This window comes from Paroedura picta, chromosome 4, assembly GCF_049243985.1.
Source record: "Paroedura picta isolate Pp20150507F chromosome 4, Ppicta_v3.0, whole genome shotgun sequence".
Taxonomy (NCBI): domain Eukaryota; kingdom Metazoa; phylum Chordata; class Lepidosauria; order Squamata; family Gekkonidae; genus Paroedura; species Paroedura picta.
This window is the reverse complement of record NC_135372.1, coordinates 81,904,815-81,929,921: the sequence shown is the minus strand read 5'-3', so window position 1 is coordinate 81,929,921 and position 25,107 is coordinate 81,904,815. Positions and strand designations below refer to the sequence as shown.

General features: G+C 43.8%; 2 protein-coding genes across 16 annotated transcripts in view; one reads left to right on the top strand and one right to left on the bottom strand.

Annotated features, from left to right (window-relative positions):
• The window catches only part of ZFYVE9 (zinc finger FYVE-type containing 9), a 71,373-nt gene extending 55,954 nt beyond the window's left edge, over positions 1-15,419 (top strand). For 4 of the 5 annotated variants that reach the window (XM_077333745.1, XM_077333743.1, XM_077333746.1 and 1 more), the window contains 4 exons: positions 928-1,090; positions 10,941-11,046; positions 11,709-11,885; positions 13,012-15,419. In XM_077333745.1, coding sequence (XP_077189860.1) covers positions 928-1,090; positions 10,941-11,046; positions 11,709-11,885; positions 13,012-13,173 — 608 coding nt within the window. In that variant the 3' untranslated portion in view covers positions 13,174-15,419. Of the gene's footprint in view, positions 1-927; positions 1,091-10,940; positions 11,049-11,708; positions 11,886-13,011 lie in introns of those variants that run through there. The other variant, XM_077333747.1, reaches the window with a different exon arrangement.
• Positions 15,420-16,190: 771 nt separating this feature from the next.
• CC2D1B (coiled-coil and C2 domain containing 1B) overlaps positions 16,191-25,107 on the bottom strand; it is a 51,239-nt gene continuing 42,322 nt past the window's right edge. For 10 of the 11 annotated variants that reach the window (XM_077333749.1, XM_077333751.1, XM_077333750.1 and 7 more), the window contains 4 exons: positions 24,311-24,410; positions 21,468-21,558; positions 17,071-17,201; positions 16,191-16,732 (listed from right to left, as the gene is read on the bottom strand). In XM_077333749.1, coding sequence (XP_077189864.1) covers positions 17,082-17,201; positions 21,468-21,558; positions 24,311-24,410 — 311 coding nt within the window. In that variant the 3' untranslated portion in view covers positions 16,191-16,732; positions 17,071-17,081. Of the gene's footprint in view, positions 16,733-17,070; positions 17,202-21,447; positions 21,559-24,310; positions 24,411-25,107 lie in introns of all 11 variants that reach the window. The other variant, XR_013230312.1, reaches the window with a different exon arrangement.

Here is a 25,107-nt window from a genome sequence, read left to right as displayed (position 1 = left end):
TGATGGAGGCCACGAAAAAGTCCCTTTTCGCAGCTTTCACCTCCATCTCATATGCCCATATAAGCATGCGATAGGATGTTCTCGATGCTTCGCTGTGAGACATCTTCCGCACTCACTCTAGCCATCTTAGTTCCCTCTTCCTTTCCCTTGGCTCCCCAGTAAAGGGAGTTTGCTTGATCTCCTTAATGGCAGCCAACATCCAGCCTTGCCAGTCATCAACCAACTCTTCCCAGGAGGTATGGAGACTTCAGGTCCTGCAGAGCATTCAGGAATCCAACTGGATACATTAGCCTCTGTGGGTAGGCTACCATCTGTCCACTGCCCGTGCAGGCAGGAGGTCGCATCCAGAGCCGGGCTTTCAGGGCATAGTGGTCTGACAATGGGACGGGGTTAGGCACCGTCACATCCACTCCTATTCCGGTGCCAAGGATCAGGTCTAGTGTGTGGCAACTTGGTGTGTGGGACTGGCAACAAATTGCGAGAACTCTAGTGGCTGACATTCGGTGCGAGCCAAGTCCTGGGGACAACAAATCAGCATGAACATTGAAATCCCTTAGAATCAAAAGCCTAGGGGACTGCAACACCCACACAGGGTTCGTCAGGATAGTTGGTAGTGCAGGTAATATGCATAACATGCATTTGCATGTTATAGTTTATAGTTGCATAAGGGCTGCATTTCATAGAATGTGTCAGCTTTGTGACCTTTGTATTTTGATTTTATGAGTGCAGATTGGTCCTAAACAAATGTGACAATGGTATGCAAAACTCAGTTTCTCCCTATCTCCCATCTCCCACCATATATAAATTCCAAAGGCTTTATTTTAGGATTTAAATATTTGTTGCATTGATCTAGTCAAATTCATGTCATGCATTTTTTAGGAACATAACTGTCATTATTTTAAGTTACTGAGTTGTGTCGTTTCTCAGATGGTGTCATGGTCCAGATAACAGCTGAAAATATGGACAACCTGAGGCAGGCTCTGAGGGAGATGAAAGACTTCACTGTCCCTTGTGGTAAAATAGATGCTGAAGAGCCACAAGAGCATGTGCACATTCAGTGGGTGGATGATGACAAAAACTTCAACAAGGGGTAAGTACTGCAGTAGTTTCCTAATTTATAACTGTGTCTGCTGATAGCATGTGCCATTTAGAAAAGAGAGGTCTGAACTGGTCTGCCTATGTTAATCTTAGGAGCTGATCATTGTAATGGGCATGGGCTAGCATTTGCAAACCAGTTAGATGCTGTGTGGGTTAATTGGACTCTATTGAAGTTTGTGATAATGCGAAGCAGTATGTGATGGGTATCCCATCACAGGAAGTATTACAAGGGTTTCCTCTTTTAAATAGAAAATGGTGTAGGGAAGGAGCTAAAACTTCTCTGTATCCTAGAACCCCCAATATTCTACCTTTCTGTCATTGATTGCCAGCTAGGCTTTAATACGAGAACTGATTTGGTAATAAGAAAAATGCTTTCAATAATGAATACTGTGTGTGGGTAAGGTGAGTCACTCTAAAGCTCATGGCAATGGTGTAGACTTTCATGTAGAGAAAATCTCTGCTCTTTACTGCATTAGATGTGTGATGCCCTCTATATTACATTTTAAAATATTTGCATCCAATCTTTCTCTTAAGTATGCACTGAGTGGTATGTTTTCCTTTTATCCTCTGTCCTATGAAGTAGATTAAGAAATGGGGAATGTCTCACCATCAGTCAGTGAACATCACATTTGAACTGTCTTTTTAGTTAACAGATGACACTGTGTACATATTGATCACCCTGGAGGAGGCCAAAATCAGATTACAGGTGTCAGTTTAGTTCTATAGGGGACGAGCTGATTCAAACATCCATTTTCTTTCAGTATATTAAACTACACATCAAGTGCAGACACTGTGTGTGTTCTGTGGGAAGTTATCACTAACTGTTTCTTCCACACATTTATGTTGCTTACATGGCTATTTTATTTGTGTGCAGACACGACACTACAAACCTGTTAGGAAGCTTCTGATTGAGCTTTTAGTATCTTTAGTAACTAACTAAAGATAGAGCCATAGTTAGTTACAGTAATATAGGTGGCATTTATAAATCTTTATATTTATTTTCATATTTCTTCCTTCCCCTAAGGCTCAGTTTTATTCACAACACAGTAATACAGTGGATTAAAACATTTAAATTATAAAAATCAATCTATTTAAAACAGATTATATTAAAACCCCAGGAGCTACTATCCTGTATTCAGTTGGTGGGGGTGGGGAGTGCAGTGCTAATGTAAATGTCTGGCATCTAGTTGTTATTTCCTACTAGTAGCAAAGCCCATTTTGAAAACAGGCCATAGAAAGGCATGAGAGTAAAGGGCAGGAGAACTCCTTGAGGGTAGAATGGTCCAGCTGGCAAGCTGGAGTGCCGCCCGAAGGAGAGCAAAAGTGGGAGTGGGGAGGGTGAAGGTTGGGAGGGCTCCTTGAGAGTAGGGTGGCTCAGTCAGCAAGCTGGGCCACCTGTAGTAGAGCAAAGACAGGATTTAGGAGGGTGAAGGGCAGGAAGGCTCCTTTAGAGGGTAGCCCAGGTGGTAGGCTGGTGGAGTGCTGCCAGGTGGGCTGCCACGCTCCCTGGAGGGCAGAAGAGTACAGAACAAAGCAGATCAGTCAGGCAATCTGGGCTGCTAGGCCTGGCAGTGTAGCAGAATGTGGCTGGCCACTTCTACCTCCCTAGGTCACCTTATGCCAACTCTTCCTCCTTCTAGCAAGTGCTGGGAAGCAGCATGGAGGAAGAGGAGGAGGAGCAGACAAGGCTCATGATTGGCCCTCAGTGGATAATGCCTTCTTCCTATTGTGGGCATGTTTCCCAGTGAGCGTCAGTTGGAGGGCTTGGAACGTTTAACACATATTCAGAAGGATGATAATCTTTTTATATATAAGATATGATACAATTTTATATTTATGGTATGATGATAATATATAGTATGATGGTATTACATGATACAATGCGATTTATTTGTAAGGAGGCCAGTTTTGCTGGTATTCTATAGGCCCACACCATAGGCTTTGTAGGCAATGTGGAATTGTTTTATATCCTGCAGGGCTCTGATCTCTTCCAGAATAGCCAGTGCCAGGGCAACTTTGCCAGTAAGACCCATTGCAAGATCTAGTCAGTGTCTGCAATTACAGCTGGCATGTGAAATTCCTGGAATATTCTGTGGATTAATACAGAGAGGGAATTTGAGGCCTGTTGGCTGCCAAGGGGGGGATGTTTGATGGCTTCAGACAACTCTCAGAAACTGCAGTGGACAAGTTGCTGAGGTCAGTAAGGGCGACCACTTGCCCCCTTGATCCCTGTCCATTCTGGTTACTCAAAACAAGTGACTGACAGATAGGAGGCCCTCTGGGAGAGATTATCAACCTCTCCCTGGCTTCAGGGAAATTCCCAGAGGTGCTAAAGGAGGCAGTGATTTGTCTCTTGCTGAAAACACCATTGCTGGACCTGGCCAGCTACCATCCAGTTTCACATCTTGCATTTCTGGGAAAGGTAGTTGAAAGGGCTGCAGCTCCTTGCATACCTGGAGGATATTTCAGTGCTCCATCCATACTAGTTGGGCTTTCGTCCTGGCCATGGGGTGGAGACAGCGTTGGTCACCTTGGTGGATGATCTCTGGCGCCAGCTGGATCGGCCATACTAGTACTACTTGATCTGTCAGACGCGGTGGACGTGGTTCACCATGAGTTATTGGACTACTGCCTGGCCAGGGCTGGGATTCAGGGAGCAGCCCTTTAATGGCTGTGCTCCTTTTTCTGGAACTGGACTCAGAGCGTGGCATTGAGGGAGAATTTATTGTGCCCATGTGGACTCCCTTGTGAGGTGCCACAGGGTACGATACTCTCCCCCACATTATTTAACATCTTTATGTGCCCTCTAGGCCAGCTGGTCCAGAGCTATAGGCTGGGTTGCCATCAAAATGCAGATGACACCCAGCTCTGTCTCCTCATGGCTGGCCACCTGGATTCCCCTCTGCAGATACATTTGCCAGATATTTGGAAGCCATTGCTGAGTGGTTAGGGCTGCCTGTAACTCAACCCCGCCAAGATGGAGGTTCAAGTGGGAGAGCAGGAAACAGGCAGGACAGGAAGTGCATCTCCTCACCTTTGCGGGGGTGCAACTTAACATCTTGCCCAAGGAATTTGGGAGTGATTCTAGATGCCTCCCTATTAATGGAGGCACAGGTCACAGGTAGCACACACAGCGTTTTCCATCCTTGCCAGGCATGGCTACTAGCGTCCTACTTGCCTCCGGACTTTGGCCGCAATGATCCATGCGATGGTCACCTCTAGATTGGATTACTGTAACTCACTGTAGGATGGCCTACACTTGTCCTTGACCTGGAAACTCCAGCTGGTGCAGAATGCAGCTGGTTCATCTTAGAGGATCCACATCCAGCCTATGCTGAGGCAGCTGCATTGGTTACCAGTTATGGCCCAGATCAAGCTCAAAGTTTTGGTTCTGACCTCTAAGGCCATACGTGGCATGGGCCCTGCCTAAGGGACCACTTATCTACTTATGCTTCCCACAGGGCTTTTTGCTCTGTGGGTACTAATCTGTTAGTGGTCTCTGGCCCCAACCAAATGGAATGAGCTCCCGGGAGAGCCAAGGGCTCTGAGGTTTTTGCTTTCTACCATCTTGACTTGGTGATTTTTATCATTTCAAAGTTTTAAAGGCGATTTTATGGGGTGTTATTATGTGATCTTCAAGGATCAAGGATAATCCCCTTCAAGGATCGCTGCCTTGTTGTGGCAAGGGGGCTTGCGTAGTTCAGTGAAGCTATGAGCTATGCCGTGCAGGGCCACCCAAGATGGACAGGTCATAGCTGAGAGCTCTGACAAAAGGTGATCCACTGGAGAAGGCAATGGCAAACCACTCCAGTATCTTTGCCATGAAAACTCTATGGACAGTTCCAATAGGCATAACGATATGACGCTGGAAGATGAGCCCCTCAGGTCGGAAGGTGTCCAATATGCTACTGGGGATGAGCAGACGGCTAGTACGAGTAGCGCCAGAATGAATGAAGCGGCTGGGCCAAAGCCGAAAGGACGCTCAGTTGTGGAAGTAACTGGTGGCGAAAAGACAGTCCGATGCTGTAAAGATTTTTATTCCATAGGAACCTGGAATGTCAGATCCATGAATCAAGGCAAGCTGGACGTGGTTAAACAAGAAATGACAAGACTGAACATCGACATTTTAGGAATCAGTGAACTAAAATGGACAGGAATGGGTGAATTTAATTCAGATGACCATCAGGTATACTACTGTGGACAAGAATCTCGCAGAAGAAATGGAGTAGCCTTCATAATCAATAAGAGAGTAGGAAAAGCAGTCTTGGGATACAATCCCCAAAATGACAGAATGATCTCAGTTCGAATCCAAGGCAAACCATTCAACATCACAGTGATCCAGGTCTACGCCCCAACCACTGCTGCTGAAGAGGATGAAGTTGATCAGTTCTATGAAGCCCTACAACACCTTCTAGAAGCAACGCCCAAAAATGATGTGCTTATCATCATGGGGGATTGGAATGCTAAAGTAGGAAGCCAAAAGATAACCGGGATAACAGGTAAGTTTGGCCTTGGAGTACAAAATGAAGCAGGGCACAGGCTGGTAGAATTTTGTCAAGAGAATACAATGGTCATAGCAAACACTCTTTTCCAGCAACCCAAGAGACGACTCTACACATGGACATCACCAGACGGTCAACACAGAAATCAGATTGACTATGTGCTCTGCAGCCAAAGATGGAAAAGTTCTATCCAGTCAATAAAAACAAGACCAGGAGCTGATTGTGGTTCAGATCATGAGCTTCTTATTGCAAAATTTAGGCTTAAATTGAAGAAAGTAGGGAAAAGCACTAGGCCACTCAGGTATGAACTAAATCATATCCCTGACGAATACACAGTGGAGGTGACAAATAGATTTAAGGAATTAGATCTGATAGACAGAGTGCCTGAAGAACTATGGACGGAGGTTCGCAACATTGTACAAGAGGTAGCAACTAAAACCATCCCAAAGAAAAAGAAATGCAAGAAATCAAAATGGCTGTCTGAGGAAGCTTTACAAATAGCTAAGGAGAGAAGGGAAGTGAAAGGCAAGGGAGAAAGATACACCCAATTGAATGCAGAATTCCAGAGAAAAGCTAGAAGAGATAAGAATGCCTTCTTAAATGAACAGTGCAAACAAATAGAAGAAAACAATAGAATGGGGAGGACCAGAGATCTTTTCAAGAAAATTGGAGATATGAAGAGAACGTTTCATGCAAAGATGGGTATGATAAGGGACCAAAATGGTAGGGACCTCACAGAAGCAGAAGAGATCAAACAAAGGTGGCAAAATTATACAGAAGAACTATACAAGAGCGAGCTTAACATCCCTGATGACCACAATGGGGTAGTTACTGACCTGGAGCCAGACATCCTGGAATGTGAAGTCAAATGGGCCTTAGGAAGTCTGAGCAACAATAAAGCTAGTGGTAGTGACAGCATTCCAGTTGAACTATTCAAAATCTTAAAGGACGATGCAGTAAAAGTGCTACACTCAATATGCCAGCAAATTTGGAAAACTCAACAATGGCCACAGGATTGGAAAAGGTCAGTTTACATTCCAATCCCAAAGAAGGGCAATGCCAAAGAATGTTCAAACTACCGCACCATCGCACTAATTTCTCATGCTAGCAAAGTTATGCTCAAAATCCTACAAGCTAGGCTCCAGCAATATGTGGACCGAGAACTTCCAGAAGTACAGGCAGGATTTCGAAGAGGCAGAGGAACTAGAGATCAAATTGCCAACATACGCTGGATCATGGAGAAAGCTAGGGAGTACCAGAAGAACGTCTACTTCTGCTTCATTGACTATGCTAAAGCCTTTGATTGTGTGGAGCACAACAAATTGTGGCAAGTTCTTAAAGAGATGGGAATACCAGAGCATCTTATTTGTCTCTTGAGAAATTTATATGCAGGTCAAGAAGCAACAGTGAGAACTGAACATGGAATCACTGACTGGTTCAAAATTGAGAAAGGAGTTCGGCAAGGCTGTATACTGTCGCCTTGCCTATTTAACTTGTATGCAGAGCACATCATGAGAAATGCGGGATTAGAGGAGTCACAAATTGGGATCAAGATTGCAGGGAGAAATATCAACAACCTCAGATATGCAGATGATACCACTCTAATGGCAGAAAGTGAAGAGGAACTAAAGAGCCTGTTGATGCGGGTGAAGGAGGAGAGTGCCAAAGTTGGCTTGAAACTCAACATCAAGAAAACAAAGATCATGGCATCCGGCCCTCTCAATTCCTGGCAAATAGAAGGGGAAGAAATGGAGATAGTGACAGATTTTATTTTCCTGGGCTCCAAGATCACTGCAGATGGGGACTGCAGCAAAGAAATTAAAAGACGCTTGCTCCTGGGGAGGAAAGCTATGGCAAATCTAGACAGCATCCTAAAAAGCAGAGACATCACCCTGCCAACAAAAGTGCGTTTAGTCAAGGCTATGGTCTTCCCAGTTGCAATGTATGGCTGGACCATAAGGAAGGCCGAGCGTCAAAGAATTGAGGCTTTTGAACTCTGGTGCTGGAGAAGACTCTTGCGAGTCCCTTGGACTGCAAGGCGAACAAACCAGTCAGTCCTAGAGGAGATCAGCCCTGACTGTTCCTTAGAAGGCCAGATCCTGAAGATGAAACTCAAATATTTTGGCCACCTCATGAGAAGGAAGGACTCCCTGGAGAAGAGCCTAATGCTGGGAGAGATCGAGGGCAAAAGAAGAAGGGGACGACAGAGAATGAGGTGGATGGATGGAGTCACTGAAGCAGTAGGTGCAAACTTAAATGGACTCCGGGGAATGGTAGAGGACAGGAAGGCCTGGAGGATCATTGTCCATGGGGTCGCGATGGGTCGGACACGACTTCGCACATAACAACAACAACAATTATGTGATCTGCCTTGAGTCTAAGGAATAAGGTGGTCTATAAATTGAATGAATGCATAAATAAATGAACAGTATCCTCCTTGCCTTTGCAGTAGCTTGGAATGTGGAGCTTTTTTGTTTGCAGCACTGGGGCGAGGAACTTGTTCCGTCCATTAAAAACATTCTCTTCTCTTAAAGCAATGTTTCTAGTATATTGTCCAAAGAAAATTTGGTTGTAACAAAGTGTTCTTTCAGCATCAAGAGTACTATTGTGGAGAGCTTTTGAGATTTTTCTTTTAAAAAGTTCCATATTTAATATGGAAAAGTCATCGTTTGTCCCATTTGAAAAACCAAAATCAAGCAAAACAATTATAAAAGGTGTTAAAGTATACATATATCAATATATTTAATTCCCAGCGTAGACCCATCTGCGGCTGTTTCAATCTAGAGATTGGGGCCCTGAACAGACGTTCAGATGTTTCTGAGAAAAGCCTCAGGTCTACAGAGTAATTTGAAAAAAGAATATGTTGGGGCATCAAAACTGCTAAAAATGATAGTAGCTTTAAGAAGTGGATGTCCCCAGTGGCAATAGATAGGACTGCTAGGTAACTGCAACAATAACATAAACCTTCTGGTTTCAGTCAGTAAAAGGCAAGGGGAAGAGTCCTTTCTGGAGCTATCAGACTTGCAGGCCACTGCTGCTCCCCACCCTCTCATAGCGAAGGACAAGATACACTGCTACAGAGTCTTGCCTCAAAAGCAGTAATTTGCCTGGGGAGCTCATCTTTGTAGTCTGGAGACGAGTAGTAATTCCTGGAACTCTCCAGGTTCCACTTGGAGGATGGCTACTTCTGGGTTGGAAGTATTCCTTGAAGTTTGAAAGTGGGGCCTCAAAAGGGCATAATGTCTCCGCAACCCAGCCAGCCACATAGCACCCTCTGGCCTATTTGAGGTCACAAATACATTGCAGAGAGGAGGTAAGATTGCCAGATATGTGTAGATTCATGTTCTGGATTCCACACTTTCTAGGTGTGCTTGAACCAGACATGAGCCAGGAGTATTGTGCACAAAACCCACTCCAAACAATGAGCTCGTGCCCTTTGATTACAGTATGCAATGGGCTTTATTACTGGTATAATAAAAAAAATCTACTGACAGTCAGTCTCAGAGGGTATGTGGAATACAAACGTGCTCTGGGGCTATTTGGTCAGGGCTGCCTTGTAAACACATGTACACATACACATACAAAAGGACTCCCTTTCCTTACCCCCTCCTCCCTTACCTGTTGGTTTCCCAATCACCTTCTTGGTTCTTCCCCCCACCCTTGCAAACACACGTACACAGAGACCTCCCCCACCATTTCCTCCCTTACCTGCTTGTTTCCCTACCTCCTCCTTGGTTCCTCTCCCCTCCCTCATTCACACACACAGACTCCATTCCCCCTCCCATTTCTCCTTACTTTTTGGTTTTCCAGCCTCCTCCCCTCCCTCCCACCCAAACGAACACACAAACACACACACTTCCCCCCCCCCATGTTTACCTTCTCCTCAGGCCTCCCCCAGTTTGGCCTCCACTGGTGCGACAGGCACTGGCTAGGCTCCCAGAGCTGGCATGGCTGCTGCCAAGGCTTTGTGGGTGGGGTAGCTGCCAAGGCCCTCGCTAGTGGTGCAGGAGTCTGGAGGTGGCATGGCCACTGCCCAAGGCCTCGTGGGCATGGCAACTGTGATCAAGGGCCCCAATAGTGGTGTGGCTGCTGGCTCTACATCTTCTGCCACACTCCGTGGGCAGATCTACAGATGTCAGGTCCTTGTATCTGTTTGATGGGGCATGCTAGAAGATGTATTCCACATCAATAAGGCTGAAGATGGTCGCAGATAGGGAAAGCAGAGAAGGAAGCTGGAAAAAGTGGGAGTATGCAGGCTGCCAGGAGAAGGAAATTAAATAACATGGGGTGAAAGAATAAGGGAGAGAAATCAGGTGCTGCCCCCTTCCCCCATAAATCTTCATAGGTTTCCAGATTGCTACAGATCCTTGATTTAACCTGCACTAATCCCTTGGACTGCAAGGTGAACAAACCGGTCAGTCCTAGAGGAGATCAGCCCTGCCTGCTCCCTGGAAGGCCAGATCCCGAAGATGAAACTCAAATACTTTGGCCACCTCATGAGTAGAAAGGACTCGCTGGAGAAGAGCCTAATGCTCGGAGCAATTGAGGGCAAAAGAAGAAGGGGACGACAGAGAATGAGGTGGCTGGATGGAGTCACTGAAGCAGTCGGTGCAAACTTAAATGGACTCTGGGGAATGGTAGAGGACAGGAAGGCCTGGAGGATCATTGTCCATGGGGTCGCGATGGGTCGGACATGACTTCGCACCTGACAACAACAACAACAATCAGTATGTAGCATGAATGACTTTACTGTTCTGGAATGCTGCTTGAAACATATTAACCCATTAAACTAGTTTGATTAAAATATGTATGGAAGTATTTCTGTGCAAAATTTCCACAGATCTTGCTGTGCACATATTTTGCCATGTGGAAAATCGCAAAGACCTGCTTCTTTCTGCACAAATGCCCATGCCAGATGAGGTCCTCCAATAATGCCAGATTCTGAATTAAGAGTACAAGAACCTTTTCATTTGTGGCTCTGGCTCTTTGGAACTGGCTCCTTATTCAGTGCGTAGGGTTTCACTTTGGATTTTAGGAGTCAGTATAAAGCTGTGCAGTTCTTTCAGTGAGCCTTTTAAGAAGTATGATGATGCTGTCAGTGGCAATATTTGGACATTTGATCAGTTTTTATTTTTTTTAATTTATTAGCCACCTCAAATACACAGGGAGTAATTGATACATTTTAAAATAAATATAGCCCTTTGCTATAACATAAAGTTGTCTTAATGATGAAATATTGCTTTCATGTTGGCTTCTGAGCTATGTCTGTTTAGCCACAACTTCAAAAGTGTAGCATTTAAGAATCATTCTGCTAACAGAGAGCCTTTTCTCTCTTTCTAGTGTTGTAAGCCCCATTGATGGGAAATCCATGGAGTCTATCACAAGTGTGAAGATATTCCATGGTTCAGAGTATAAAGCAAATGGGAAGGTCATTAGATGGACAGAGGTGAGGAAATAAAACTGCTCTGTGTCTTGTTCTAGTATGAGTGTGACTTTGTATGATATAGGTTTTTTTATCTGTTAATCAGAAATTTTTTCCCTAACAACTTCATGAGGTTAATTGTGTATTATATACAAGAATTGAATATAATTGTATTCCTAATTAATATACACTATAGAGAGAGTGCCGTGTGCAGCTCCTATACATACTAACATATCTGTATATCCCATGCTGATTTCCAGGGGATGTTTTAAAACACCTCTGTCTTCCTTGCCCTACCTACATTATTCTGACAAATATCTCTGCCTCTTTTGATACTAGTGGCAGGAGTTTTCAGTTTTTTTTAACTGTAATGTTTCATCGTGAACAAAATCTTGAGCAGGCTGGAGTTGTCTGCTAAATACTGAGATGACAGAATGGATTTCTTTGTAATATTTGGTCTCGCTGCAGGATGCCTAGTTACCTTCCATTTCCTTTTTATTTTGTGTTTCTCAAAGCCTGCTTCTTTGCTTAATAAGCACAACCCCTCCTACCCTAACAGGTTTTAACTGAATAATAAAAATTGCCTAGATCATGTCTATAAATGTAAAAGCAAGTGCATTTTTAGTATAGAAATTCAGAAAGTTATGAGTTGTTTGTGCTGAGTCTAGAGTAATCTTTTCCTTCAGGTTTTTTTTTTGGAAAATGATGAGCAGCATAATGGCTTAAGTGACCCAGCAGACCACAGTAGGTTGACTGAGAATGTGGCCAAGGCTTTCTGCTTAGCCTTGTGCCCTCACCTGAAGCTGTTGAAGGAAGATGGAATGACCAAATTGGGCCTACGGGTTACACTTGATGCTGATCAAGTAAGTCAAATCAACTCGTTGTAGAGGAAAAACACTTATTCCGCCAAGGGAAGGGATGGTTAAAAAGGTTAAAAGGAACACTGGTAGCATGATTTTTTTTCTTTTTGGTTGGTAGTTGAAGTGGAGCTTCATCAGTTTTAGGCTGTAAGCACCTTTTACTGTATGTTTCTTCCCCATAGTATCCATGCATCAGTTTTAAAAGGTGGACAGTTTTACAATTCTAATAGTTTAATAGTAATAGTTTAAAAAACCTAAGACCCATTTTGTTACTATATAGACTTCACAGGACAAATTTGTAGTCAGTTTTCCCAAAGTTTCTTCTGAAACTCTTGAAAGATTATTCCTGAGGTCACCAGAACCATGTGGAGAAAAAGCTAGATGGGTCAAGGGACAAAAGAAGTATAAAAACAATTTTCTTTCTTTTTTCTGCCAATGTGGCTCCGCTGAGGGGAGAGGAAAATGTCATTGGCCCTTCCCACTTCAGCAGCCTAGTGCGAATGGAAATGTTCTTTCTAAATATGGGAAGGGCTGCAGGAATTGAGAGCAACCTGAAAAAAAATCAGGAGGATCTTGTGCCTCATAGCAATTATTCACCATCTAGAATTGGTAACCTTTAAAGCTAATAGGGTTGTAAACTTCAGAGTCTGCATGTATTCATGCTAAGATCTTAGCTGTTATATAAAATACGGAGCATATTTTTCTACTGAAGAGAGACCTAAGCACTGTTGTTTATGTCCCTGTCACAATGTTTGATTTCTTTTTAAATGCTGGATATGAAACAGGGAGATAGGACTTACTGCCCATTGTAATGTAATCATAAACACTTGCCCATAATCTTTTCACCTCAGAAGCTGTAAATTTAAGACATTACATATATGTGCATGAAAACACATTGAAATTTTCATCACACTTTTTGTGTTTGGTTTTTTATCTGTAATCCTGAACGATGATGTCTGAAAAGAATTTTCTGGGGTATCCCTCAGGCCTGCTTTGATTGGCATTACTTCATGGAAAATAAGTGTTCTTATGCAGTGTGAGAGATTGAATGACCTTGCTTCAACCTTAGCAATATTGCAGTCTGCCTTTTGCTGTTCCCAACCTGAATCATATTTTGTCTGTGTTGTAGGTTGGCTACCAGGCTGGGAGTAATGGCCAACCGCTGCCCTCTCAGTATATGAATGACCTGGACAGTGCCTTAGTTCCAGTGATTCATGGAGGGGCATGTCAGCTGAGTGAAGGCCCAGTGATCATGGAGCTCATCTTCTATATTCTGGAAAACATCTCATAGGAGGACTTCATTTTCTGTTCAGACCTGTTCCAGCAGCAGTTGTATCTGAATCATTTGCACTTTAAAAAACTGGAAAATTAAGCTTTTTGTTAACACTATTATGAGAGGGTGAGAACAGTTGTTCCATAATTCTGAATCGTCTATGCATTTGTCAATGAACAGGATCAGGGCAGCTTCTATACTATAAAATTGCTATGCTATCTTTGCAGCTAATATACTTCTGTTACAGATTAAAAACCAACGGTCATGTTTTAAGACAATTATGGTCATGTATTCAATGCTCAGATGGGTGCAGAGAGCACTAGGACATAAATAAAAGAAAAGGAATTGTACACATTTGTAATGTTTGTAGATGAAATTATTATGAAGAAACAATCAAGACCTCCATTCTGACCTCATTATACTGCCGTTTGTGATTAATTTCTCTAGACACTTAAATAGTATTGTTTACATTTATTTTTGACCAGATTATTGGTCAAAAAACCTCTGAGACACCGTGGGATATTCTGTTGACATGTACAGAACAAGCAGTATGTCCGAGGGTCTACCCCAAGTCTGTTCAAGGAAAACAGAAGTATCTCTCTCTAGAAGCAGTATGTAAATTAAAGCTTGCATTTGTGTGTGTGCGTGTGTATGTGTCTAAATAGGATCATTTTACCTTGTTTTTCTTCAAACTGTCCCTTCAGATTGACAATTTAGCAAACAACTGCTTCAAAGTTACCTTTTCTGCAAATTGCAAAAGAATCTATCACAGGGATGAGCCCTGTTAACTTTCAAGAGCAGTTAACATGATATGCCTGTTTTTTTTCCAGTTGGTCTTGCTTTCTTTTTTTCTTTACAAAAAGGTAACATCCTCCCTTGAGTGGTGTGTATTGTATGTATATTATCCCTAGCATTAAGCCTGCACTTACCTAACACTTGATAGTAGCAGCACCATGTAAAGCTAGCCTGTGAGAACTAGAATAGTTTGGCTGCTATTGCATGTCTGGCTTGCACTCTGCTCCACCTAGGAGGAGCAGTTTGAACCCTCTTGCTGCAGCATACAAAAACTGGTAATGAGCATAAACGTTAAATCTAGTCTTCATCCCTGAGAAACTGTTATTGAGTGGGAAAAGCTGGACAGGAGAGAAGGCAAGTTTAGCCTTTCTTGAAACAGCAGTTACTGTTCTGATTAATTACCATCCAGCTACAAGAAAATAACGAACAAAGAAACTAGGGCTAGGACCCCAAGGTCAAACAGATCTGAAACTGGAGCAGCAACTGTGATTGTCCTTCTAGCAGCAAGTAGACAATAATTGCTGCAGGTCTACTTCTGATGGCACCTGGTTTTCAGCCACTGGACAAGTGTTGGGCTGGATGGGCATCTGGCCTGATCCAGTATGGCATCTCCTATGTTTTTAGTCTTAGGAAAATTGCATTTGTATAGAACAATACCAGCTATGGTAAATTGCAAAGTATAGTTTAATATACATACAGCTCCTTTTGTGAGTGAGTTGCTACCGCTTGCCTAAGATTAATAAAACCTTGCTAAAAGCCTATGCCAAACTGCAGCTAAGACACTGAGGGGAGTCAAGTATGTTAGAACTGGGCCCAAGAATAAAGGGCAGGATAAATTAATCCCATTAAAATGAATTCTTTTGAATGGCTGGGCACATGTTATTAATATGATTCTTAGACTGCTCTATTGACACAAATTCAGGTGCTCAAACCTGTCACTCATTAGTAAGCACCTTGGAAATCCTCTACAGAACAAAGGCCCTGCAGATTAAAGCCTTCTTACGTGGCCTGGTTTTGTTTTTCTTTATAAAAATGCAAGTAGATTTTTACAATTTTTTGCAACAGTCAGCACTCTGTTTTACTTATGGAATATCAAAAAGAACTACATAGCTGCTAAGCTTAACAACAAGAGATGGTATTCCAGTTTTTCCACAGAAGCAGTTACTTCAGTACCTTTAGGCTTGATTTAAGTTACAGATAGTGGGGAAAAATGACTGAAGTTTTCCTCCTTTCCCCTACCAAAAATAATTTAAAAAATCACTTGTTTGAGTTATGTTTGTGCAAAATAGTATTGACTGGTTTGCTTCAACCATAGCCTTTAAATGACCTTAATGACAATATTGTTAAAAAATGAGTACTTGTTTAAAGAAAAAATGTACTTTTAAAATTCAGTTAACACTGCAAAAGACTGCATATTATATTTTTATTTTCAACATGTAGTTTTGTATATTAAATTTATTAAAATTAAAGTCTGAATACTGTATTGTCTCCATCCTCTTAGGAAGACAGAAGCCGAAATGATAGTTCCAGAGTAGACCTCTATGTCTTGGAAGGGAGCCTGTGCGTGGGGGGAGTTTTGCTGCCGTAGGCTTATTCTCTTACATAAAGGCAAAGGTAAAGGTATCCCCTGTGCAAGCACCGAGTCATGTCTGACCCTTGGGGTGACGCCCTCTAGCGTTTTCATGGCAGACTCAATACGGGGTGGTTTGCCAGTGCCTTCCCCAGTCATTACCGTTTACCCCCCAGCAAGCTGAGTACTCATTTTACCGACCTCGGAAGGATGGAAGGCTGAGTCAACCTTCAGCTGGATGCTGGGATTGAACTCCCAGCCTCATGGGCAAAGCTTTCAGACGGCTGCCTTACCACTCTGCGCCACAAGAGGCTCTTCTATCCCACCTCTAAGGGCCTGCCTGACGATGGGGAAAACACAGGCAATTTTAGATCCCCAGGATTATACCTTATAACCATTCTAGAAAACTTAAGAGCACTAGCCTCCTAAAGCTCTAAAAAACTAGTGCTGTCTCATGCATTTCAAGGGGTAGAGGCAGATGGCTCCTAGTTAAAAGTTGTTCATAGGGTCCTTTTAGAATGTTCATTAAGTAGTTACTCTAAACAAGGTGGTGCTTGTGCATATACAGAAAAGGTGAGAGATGTAGCAGTAGCTTGAAGAACTCCTCATTGCAGGCAATTAAGAAAAGAGCAATTTACAGGCATTTTGAGCAGCAGCTGCTTGACTGAAATTTCCTGTATGCAAGAACAGAATTTATTCCAGGGCAAACACCACAAGATATTTTAGTTTATATACCACCCATCTATTAAAATAAAATTTACCTCTGAAAACATGCCCTTCCTTTGCATAAGAGAACATTAAATACACCTTAAATAACATTCATGTAGTAGTAACAATATTAGTCTCAACAAGGCTTTAAGGCAGGACAGTCTGTCAGTGGGTTAGTCCAAGAGAAGGTGGTGTGCATTTTGTTCACTAGAGTTCTTCGGCTTTCAGAAGATTTTTGGAACAAACAGCAGTTCTTGGGAGAAGGGGGCAGTCGGAATGAATCTAGTGTGCCCACTCCTCCAGAATGCTTTCCCACTAGCTCCAGCCCATTATTTCTAGTACCTTTTTTCCATGTAATAGACTTACAAAGCTTACCAACTCATACTATATGATAGTTATGAAAAATAGATGTTATGTTCAGTAGTGCATTCATTGAACATCTTTGGTGCTTGTAGAAGCTCTATGTATATTCAGTCCATTCTGTAGTTTTTAACCTTTCTGAACCTATAGTAAGGAAGGGAAAATTCCAGAAGTAAAAATTCATAGATGCGTCCAGCAAAGCTTGTCATGAATGAAAGTTTAGAATCAACTTCAACTATTCCACCCTATAAACAAACAGCACTTCCAAACCATAGGCTGACAGTTTCAGTGCATCCTACATGTAAAACGAAGGAGCAACAGCCTTGCTGTAATTGTGGTCGGAGTGACTTTTGAGCTGCAACACAGAAAGCCAAGATATGATGGAAACTTATGTAACTAATTCACTTGTAACTATAAACATATACTCACTATATGTTCATAGCCCTAGTAGCAGTATACACAGGAAATAAAGATATTCCTACCTTAGATGCAACTAGTGTTCAAGGACTAGCCAGTTTTCTGTAATTGTTTGAAGATCTTGTCCACTGAGTGGCTCTCTGAGTCGCACTTTCACTTCTAGTTTTCCTCCAGTAGATTTCCTGCCATCCAAAACCTACATGCAAAAGAAGCTTAATTACAAAGCCTGAAACCCAACAAACTGTAATTGGTTCTGCCTGTTCTGTAGCTGGATGAATTTCCAGAGCCTTCAATCCTAGACTATCATGTGAAAAAATTCAACCCCCCCCTCCACCAGAGAAAGGGACAGGGAGAAGCTCCCTTTCACTCCCAGTGAAAATACCTACCTGTAGCAGCCCCAACCATTTAACTGGCACAAAAACATCAAGAGCCGTCTTTTGTGAGACTGGAGAATCCTGTTGGCTCTGCTGCCACTTCCCTCTCCCCAGGGAAGGTTCAGTGGAGTTAGTAAGCGGCAACTAGCCTTCCCTCTGCACTGAACCTCCAAATGTTAGTCAGGCCTGAAGCAAAAATGGAAGCTTTCCCATTCTTGGGCACCCTCCAGGCATCAGCCACCAGTGAACACTAACTGCTCTGCAGCTGCTGTCCCTTCCTCACCTCACCCAAGAGCCAGCAGGGACAGTGAGTGGGCAGCAGAACCACCCTCACAGCAAAGTTCTGCTATTTCAACACCCTCCCACAGCTCTTGGGCCAAGATATCCCAGCCAAAGCATCAACGCTGCCTACGTGTCCCGTCTCCCCACCCTCACTGCCATAACCTCCATCCAGGAAAGCAGCACAGTCCTCATTCCACAGTATGGCAGTGGGGGGGGGGTCTCCACGGAAACAGCTGGCAAATGCAGCTTGCTCCCCCCTAACAAAGTTCCAGTGTAGAAAGGGCTTTCCTTCACTCAGAACAACTGGCTTAACCATTCAGTGGTGAGAAATCTCCAGTGATAAAAAGGCAAGGCATAAAAAAAAGGTTCCACAGTCACAGGTATTAAGGTTCCCTCTTTCTTTTCTCCCTACCTTCCCAGAAGCAACTGTAGGATCTCGCAGCCATCAGCAGTCCTCCTCAGAGGACTCTTATACTCCTATGGCACCAGAGCTTTTCCTGACAGGCCTAGGCACACTCCAAGCTCTTCTAGACCCAACTGAACAGGGAGCCTCCATTCAGCCCCACCTTTTGTCTCCTGATCCAAGTTCACTGCCCCTTTGGTCACCAAGCCACTGCACTCTTAACTCAGGCTTCAAGCATAGGAGTAGGGGAATTGAGGAGTAGGGGTATATCATTTTCTTGGCAATCTAGCATCTCAAAATACCTACTATAGGGAACATGCCAGTATACAACCCCCTTTCCAGATTCTTTTGGCAAGGCTTTTCTGGATAAGGGGAGGGACCTGACCTCCCTTGCAAAAGATGTACTCTCCCCCCTCCATGAAAACCCTGAATTTGCCAGTGGTGGATATTTGGCAACTGGCCTTACTTTTGTTGTTGTTGTTAGGTGTGAAGTCGTGTCCGACCCATCGCGACCCCATGGACAATGATCCTCCAGGCCTTCCTGTCCTCTACCATTCCCCCGAGTCCATTTAAGTTTGCACCTACTGCTTCAGTGACTCCATCCAGCCACCTCATTCTCTGTCATCCCCTTCTTCTTTTGCCCTCAATCGCTCCCGGCATTAGGCTCTTCTCCATGGAGTCCTTCCTTCTCATGAGGTGGCCAAAGTATTTGAGTTTCATCTTCAGGATCTGGCCTTCTAAGGAGCAGTCAGGGCTGATCTCCTCTAGGACTGACCGGTTTGTTCGCCTTGCAGTCCTCGCAGGAGTCTTCTCCAGCACCAGAGTTCAAAAGCCTCAATTCTTTGACGCTCAGCCTTCCTTATGGTCCAACTTTCACAGCCATACATTGCAACTGGGAAGACCATAGCCTTGACTAGATGCACTTTAGTTGGCAGGGCGATGTCTCTGCTTTTTAGGATGCTGTCTAGATTTGCCATAGTTTTCCTCCCCGGGAGCAAGTGTCTTTTAATTTCTTTGCTGCAGTCCCCATCTGCAGTGATCTTGGAGCCCAGGAAAATAAAATCTGTCACTACCTCCATTTCTTCCCCATCTATTTGCCAAGAATTGAGAGGGCCGGATGCCATGATCTTTGTTTTCTTGATGTTGAGTTTCAAGCCAACTTTTGCACTCTCCTCCTTTACCCGCATCAAAAGGCTCTTTAGTTCCTCTTTGCTTTCTGCCATTAGAGTGGTATCATCTGCATATTTGAGGTTGTTGATATTTCTCCCTGCAATCTTGATCCCAATTTGTGACTCCTCTAACCCCGCCTTTCTCATGATGTGCTCCACATACAAGTTAAATAGGCAAGGTGACAGTATACAGCCTTGCCGAACTCCTCTCTCAATTTTGAACCAATCAGTGATTCCATGCCCAGTTCTCACTGTTGCTTCTTGACCTGCATACAGGTTTCTCAAGAGACAGATAAGATGCTCTGGTATTCCCATCTCTTTAAGAACTTGCCACAATTTGTTGTACTCCACACAATCAAAGGCTTTAGTATAGTCAATGAAGCAGAAGTAAATGTTCTTCTGGAAATCCCTAGCTTTCTCCATGATCCAGCGTATGTTGGCAATTTGATCTCTAGTTCCTCTGCCTTGTCGAAATCCTACCTGTACTTCTGGAAGTTCTCGGTCCACATATTGCTGGAGGCTAGCTTGTAGGATTTTGATCATAACTTTGCTAGCATGAGAAATGAGTGCAATGGTACGGTACATTCTTTGAACATTCTTTGGCATTGCCCTTCTTTGGGATAGGAATGTAAACTGACCTTTTCCAATCCTGTGGCCACTGTTGAGTTTTCCAAAGACACTATTTAATCCAAGGACAGATTCTGAGGCTGAAGGAAGAGCATATTCTCCCTCAGACAGGCCAACAAGGCTCTTCCTTTTCTGCTTTCTCTTCTGAGGAACTTCTACAAGAACCTGTGTTCCTGATTAGGTTAATCTTGGGAAGAATAATCTCAAAACTAAGGCAGCTTCTAAATTCTCAGCAGATGGCAGCCTCGATGTTATGTAGTCTTCAGCCCAATCTCTAGCTCCCAACACTGTCAACCACTGTAACTTGTGGTTGAAGTATCAGTAGGTGCATCACTGTGATTCCCTATCACAGAGAAAAACTCTTTGGCCCCTTATGAGGTCGCAACAGAGACAGAAGATGAAAGCTACGTCCTTCCAATAAAGAGAATGACAGGTCTCTGATCCTTAGCATTGCAAAGCCTTAGGCCACAGCGGTCTTCCTCAGAAAAGTGTGGAAAATACTCCCAGTGGAGAATTCTAGTAGAGGTTAGGCCAGAAGGGACACATTCTCCTGACCATGCACTCTCTTCCTAAACTGAATTCATAGATTCTGAAGCAGGTGGAGTGCAGTGACTCAGAATGGCCACAGGGGACAGGGCATCTAGCTCTGGAGACAAATGGCAGACCTGTGTGCCGGCCTCATGGTCTACTGGCATGGCTCTTCCAAGAGCTCATTCCACCAGGTCGGGGCCAGGACCAAGAAGGCCCTGGTTGAGGTCAAATGTACACCTCTTGGGTCAGGGATCACCAAGCCTGTTCACATTGGCAGAGCAAAGCACTCTTGGTGGGAGGATATAATCAGTTAGGTGGTCCCTCAGGTAAATCGGCCCCAGACCACAAATGATCTTAAAGGCCATTTACCTTGAACTTGATCTGGAATTCAGCTGGATGCCAGTGCAGCTGCCTGGGTACAGGCCAGATACGGGCCCTCCAGTGTTGTCTAGTGAGGACTTTTGCCACTGTATTCTGAATTAGTTGCAATTTCCAGGCCAGAGACAAGGGTAGGCCCACAATCACCTCTAATCTGCAGGTGACCATTGAATGAATTATTGTAGCCAGGTGTTCCAGGGCCAGGTAGGGCACTAGTAGCTTAGTTTGGCAAAGGTGGTAAAATCCCAGCTGTCTTACTCTGATGACTTGAGTCTCTGTAGATAGGGAGGCATCAGAAACCATTCCCAAGTTCCTAGCAGTTGGGAGATTTCCTGCTCCTTTGAGCACACTTCCTCCCTGCTTTCCTCCAGAACAAATTGTATGAAGACAACATAACAGTTAGGTCTCTTTTCTGCCCTCTTTTTATACAAAGTTTTTCTTTCTTCGCTATACAGCTATTTTATTCTTCTAAGCAGCTTGATGTTTCATCCTCCTTGCATACTGAAATTCCGCCAACTGCAGCCTAACCTATTCTGAAAACACACTGAACCATAGCTAAACAGATATACATACTCAAACAAGCAAATATATATATATATAAATAATAAAAACAAAACTTAGACAGTGCTTCCCCTTCGGTCACTAAAAACCCCTTCTCATTCCTTCAACATTGCTTACTTTTAAACAAAACAGGGTACCTCAATTATTTCTCTGATTTCACATTCAGATTCAAGTTTGTCTAGTTTCAAGTGTGCAATTCCAACTTGTTTGTCACTCCTGAAAAAGGACCTGGGGAGAAGGCAGTGCATCAATGGAAGAATTAGATTCTTCTCTTACAACTGTAACTGAAAACAGCACGGTAGTCATTGTACGTAGTCATAAAGCTATGTAGTCGTTCAAGATTTCAAACTAACAAAGATAATTTCTGGCTTATTTATTCCTTTGTAGCTGAGAAATTATGATAAAGCCTGTATTTTAAACAAAAGATTCATATGGGAGCTATTAACTCACCCAATCTATATGACATAGAAAAAGAAGAGTAAATAAATTATATACTGCATAGATATACTATCATACACATTATCATGCCAGTATGTGTGCCTGGTGCTCATGGGCAAACTAACAGAGGTGAGCAAGGCATTTCCTAAAGAACAGTTAAGGGCTATTTATGGACCATAAGAAATTTAAAATGGTGAACGTGCACAAAAAGTTTTCATGCTCCCTGTGAACTGCCCTGAGCCAAGATAATTAATATCTAATTCCCACCATGGCCCTATGTCTGGACTGGAGCCATGCAGAGCTACAAAACATGTTCCTGCAGTCATGTGGGACCTCCCAAAGTTTGGGGAAAAACATTAAAGGTAAAGGTATCCCCTGTGCAAGCACCAAGTCATGTCTGACCCTTGGGGTGACGCCCTCCAGCGTTTTCATGGCAGACTCAATACGGGGTGGTTTGCCAGTGCCTTCCCCAGTTATTACCGTTTACCCCCAGCAAGCTGGGTACTCATTTTACCGACCTCAAAAGGATGGAAGGCTGAATCAACCTTGAACTCCCAGCCTCATGGGCAGAGCTTTCAGACGGCTGCCTTACCACTCTGCGCCACAAAAGGCTCTGGTGGAAAACATTAAATTCCCCCAAACAGAAGAACATTATCTGCACATGTGCTGAGCAGTGAGGGGAGGAGGACATAAGCTGGGGCACTAGTTTAGACACTATCGCCTCTCCTCAAGGGTGGGTGCAGGCAGGGGAAGAAGACTAGGAGCATCCTTCACCACACACCATGAGGGAGGCAGGGAGGCAAGCTTGGGGCAAAAAAAGGCAGTAGCAACATAGGTAGGCAACCAGTGCAGCAATTGAGATAGGAGGGTATGGATGCCTAGCCATGGCAGGGGGGGAGCCAGCAGAGTGTCGTTTGTGGAAAAGGGGGCACAAAAGGTGAGCAAATGAGCAGAGAGGTTTAGGCTGGACAATGAGGGAGATAGCAAAAATGCAGGTAAAGGGAAAGGCAGCAGCCAGTGGGGAAGGGAAGGTGAAGAAAAGTCAGTGGCAGAGGAAGCAAGAATCACTAGAGGGGGAGGGATTTTCTTCTCCTACAGGGGTCCCTGCTTGTACCTCTAGCTGTTCTACAGCCTGATCAGTCACAATTCTATCAAATGATTTAGTTTACCAGAAATTCTGAATTCATACAACAAGGAAGAAGGCAATTCTCTAGATCAGTGGTCCCCAACCTGCGGGCCGCGGCCCGGTGCCGGGCCGCAAAGGCCATGGCGCCGGGCCGCAGCTCCCTCTCCCCGCCCCCCCCCAGTAAAAAACTTCTCAGGCCGCAAGCTTGCAGCCCGGGAAGCTACTTACTGCGGGAGGGCGGGGAGAGGAAATCAGGGCCGGGCCGCGCCCGCGCGGCCCGATCCGCGGGTGCGGCCCGCGGGTGCGGCCCGCGGGTGCGGCCCGCGGGTGCGGCCCGCGGGCGCGTCCGGAAGCGTGGGCGTGGCCTGCGCGGTCCCTGCGGGCGCGGCCCAATGCCCTGCCGGTCCCCAGCCTAATAAAGGTTGGGGACCACTGCCCTAGATGGTTAATGTAATTAATGTAATTAGTGTAATTCTTCACATCAGTTGTTTTCTATCCCAAGCAGTTAGGTGTCCCAACCCAGAGTCCTTGTGATGTTTAGATTAATATTAAAATAACTGATATAGAAAGGTTCACCCTGTCACCTCAGTATAACGTGTTGTAAGACTGGGCTGTAAAACCTTACGGTGGACACTAAAACTGTTCATTTTGTATGTCAGCTACACATCATCCCTTACTGAGCAATTTGTTTTACCCAAGACACTTTCTATGATAATGACCATATTACAAATAAGGCCTTTTCTCCTTACTGCTTAGCCAGTGGACTACCAAATGATCATTGTGAGACAGTGATGAAGTTTTGATGGCTGCAGTGTAACAGGCAGGGTCCTCCGCCCCCCCCCCTCCCCGAGCCCAGCCAGTGTTTAGAACAGGACATAGCACAGTACCTTTCAGTTTATGGGGCCAAATGCATGGAATTAACATGACTGGTAAGGAAGACTGTGTTCTTTAATTGAAGTATTCCTACACAAGCTGAAGAAAGTCTTAAGATACAGAAGCTGAACAGTCCTGAATTTCAGTGAAATACCGACAATTATACCCAGCCTGGGCACCAAGAATACTTCATTCTTGGAACTTTGCAGCCCCAAATCACCTCCCTCCAACCCATGCAAATCTGCCATTGGATTCGAGACACTGCGCATATTCAAAAGAATTATTCACTGTAGCCAAGAAATTGCTTTTGCCTTAACACTTCCTCCCAGATTGTGCATCATGCATACAGCCTACCAAAAAATCCCAGAGTCCTCAAAAAATAATAAAATATTGATTAGCCAGAAGCATGTGAAGGTTATAGTAATGATTTTTATCCCCTGCCCCCTAAAAAAAAAAAATCTTGGGTCACAGAACTAACAACTTTCCTCAAAATCTAGAATTTATGAGAGAAGTGACCAACTTTCATCAGGTATAAGTACTTACCCTTTGTGAAAAATTTCAAATTTAATGCCTTTGGCCTGAATTGCTCTTCGGAAACCTCTGTGATTTCGGTTAATGTTCAACTTGAACAGCTGATTATATTCTAGATAATGAAGGCAAGATGGACACAGGTATTAAAGGGCATTTCCAACCAATTTAAACACTGAATAGGGAAGCTGGTGCTGCTGTAGGGGGACTTTACCATATCAAACTGCACTCTGCAGGGATATTTTGACAAGGGGTATTTTCAGTAGGTGCATGTTTGAGATAGTATAGATTGCATCAGCCACACTGCTTAACATCTAAATTAGACCTCACTCTCTGAACAAAATTCAGCCACCAGATCTCAGTCACACAAAGAGCTCCCACTTTGCAGCAAGCTACCTGCTCCACTCATCTCTCTACCCAATTTGAGTAGGGAGAATAGCAGAAAAGGCTACATGGCTCAACATTTGATTGTAGGTTGTGTTTTCTTGCCTACATGTTTCCACTGCCTGTCAGGTTCACCAGTCCTTAACCAAGATCCTAGTAGCTGAACTACAGCCAGCAAAAATATTTATTAGAATATTTGCAATTATGCTCTTTCACAAATGGCTATTTTCTGGCTAAACTATCAGTTTCACTTATTTTTCCCTTTCTGCTTAGTTTTGCAAGAGAATCAGGAGCATGACCTATCAGCTTAGTTTTTATAGAGAGTCTAGTGCCTGACAAACTGTGAAGGAAGGAAAAACAATGTAAAACAACTTATAAGAGGAGTTGTATCCAAAGTGGTTGTATCCCACTTTGCTCTAAGAGTCTAA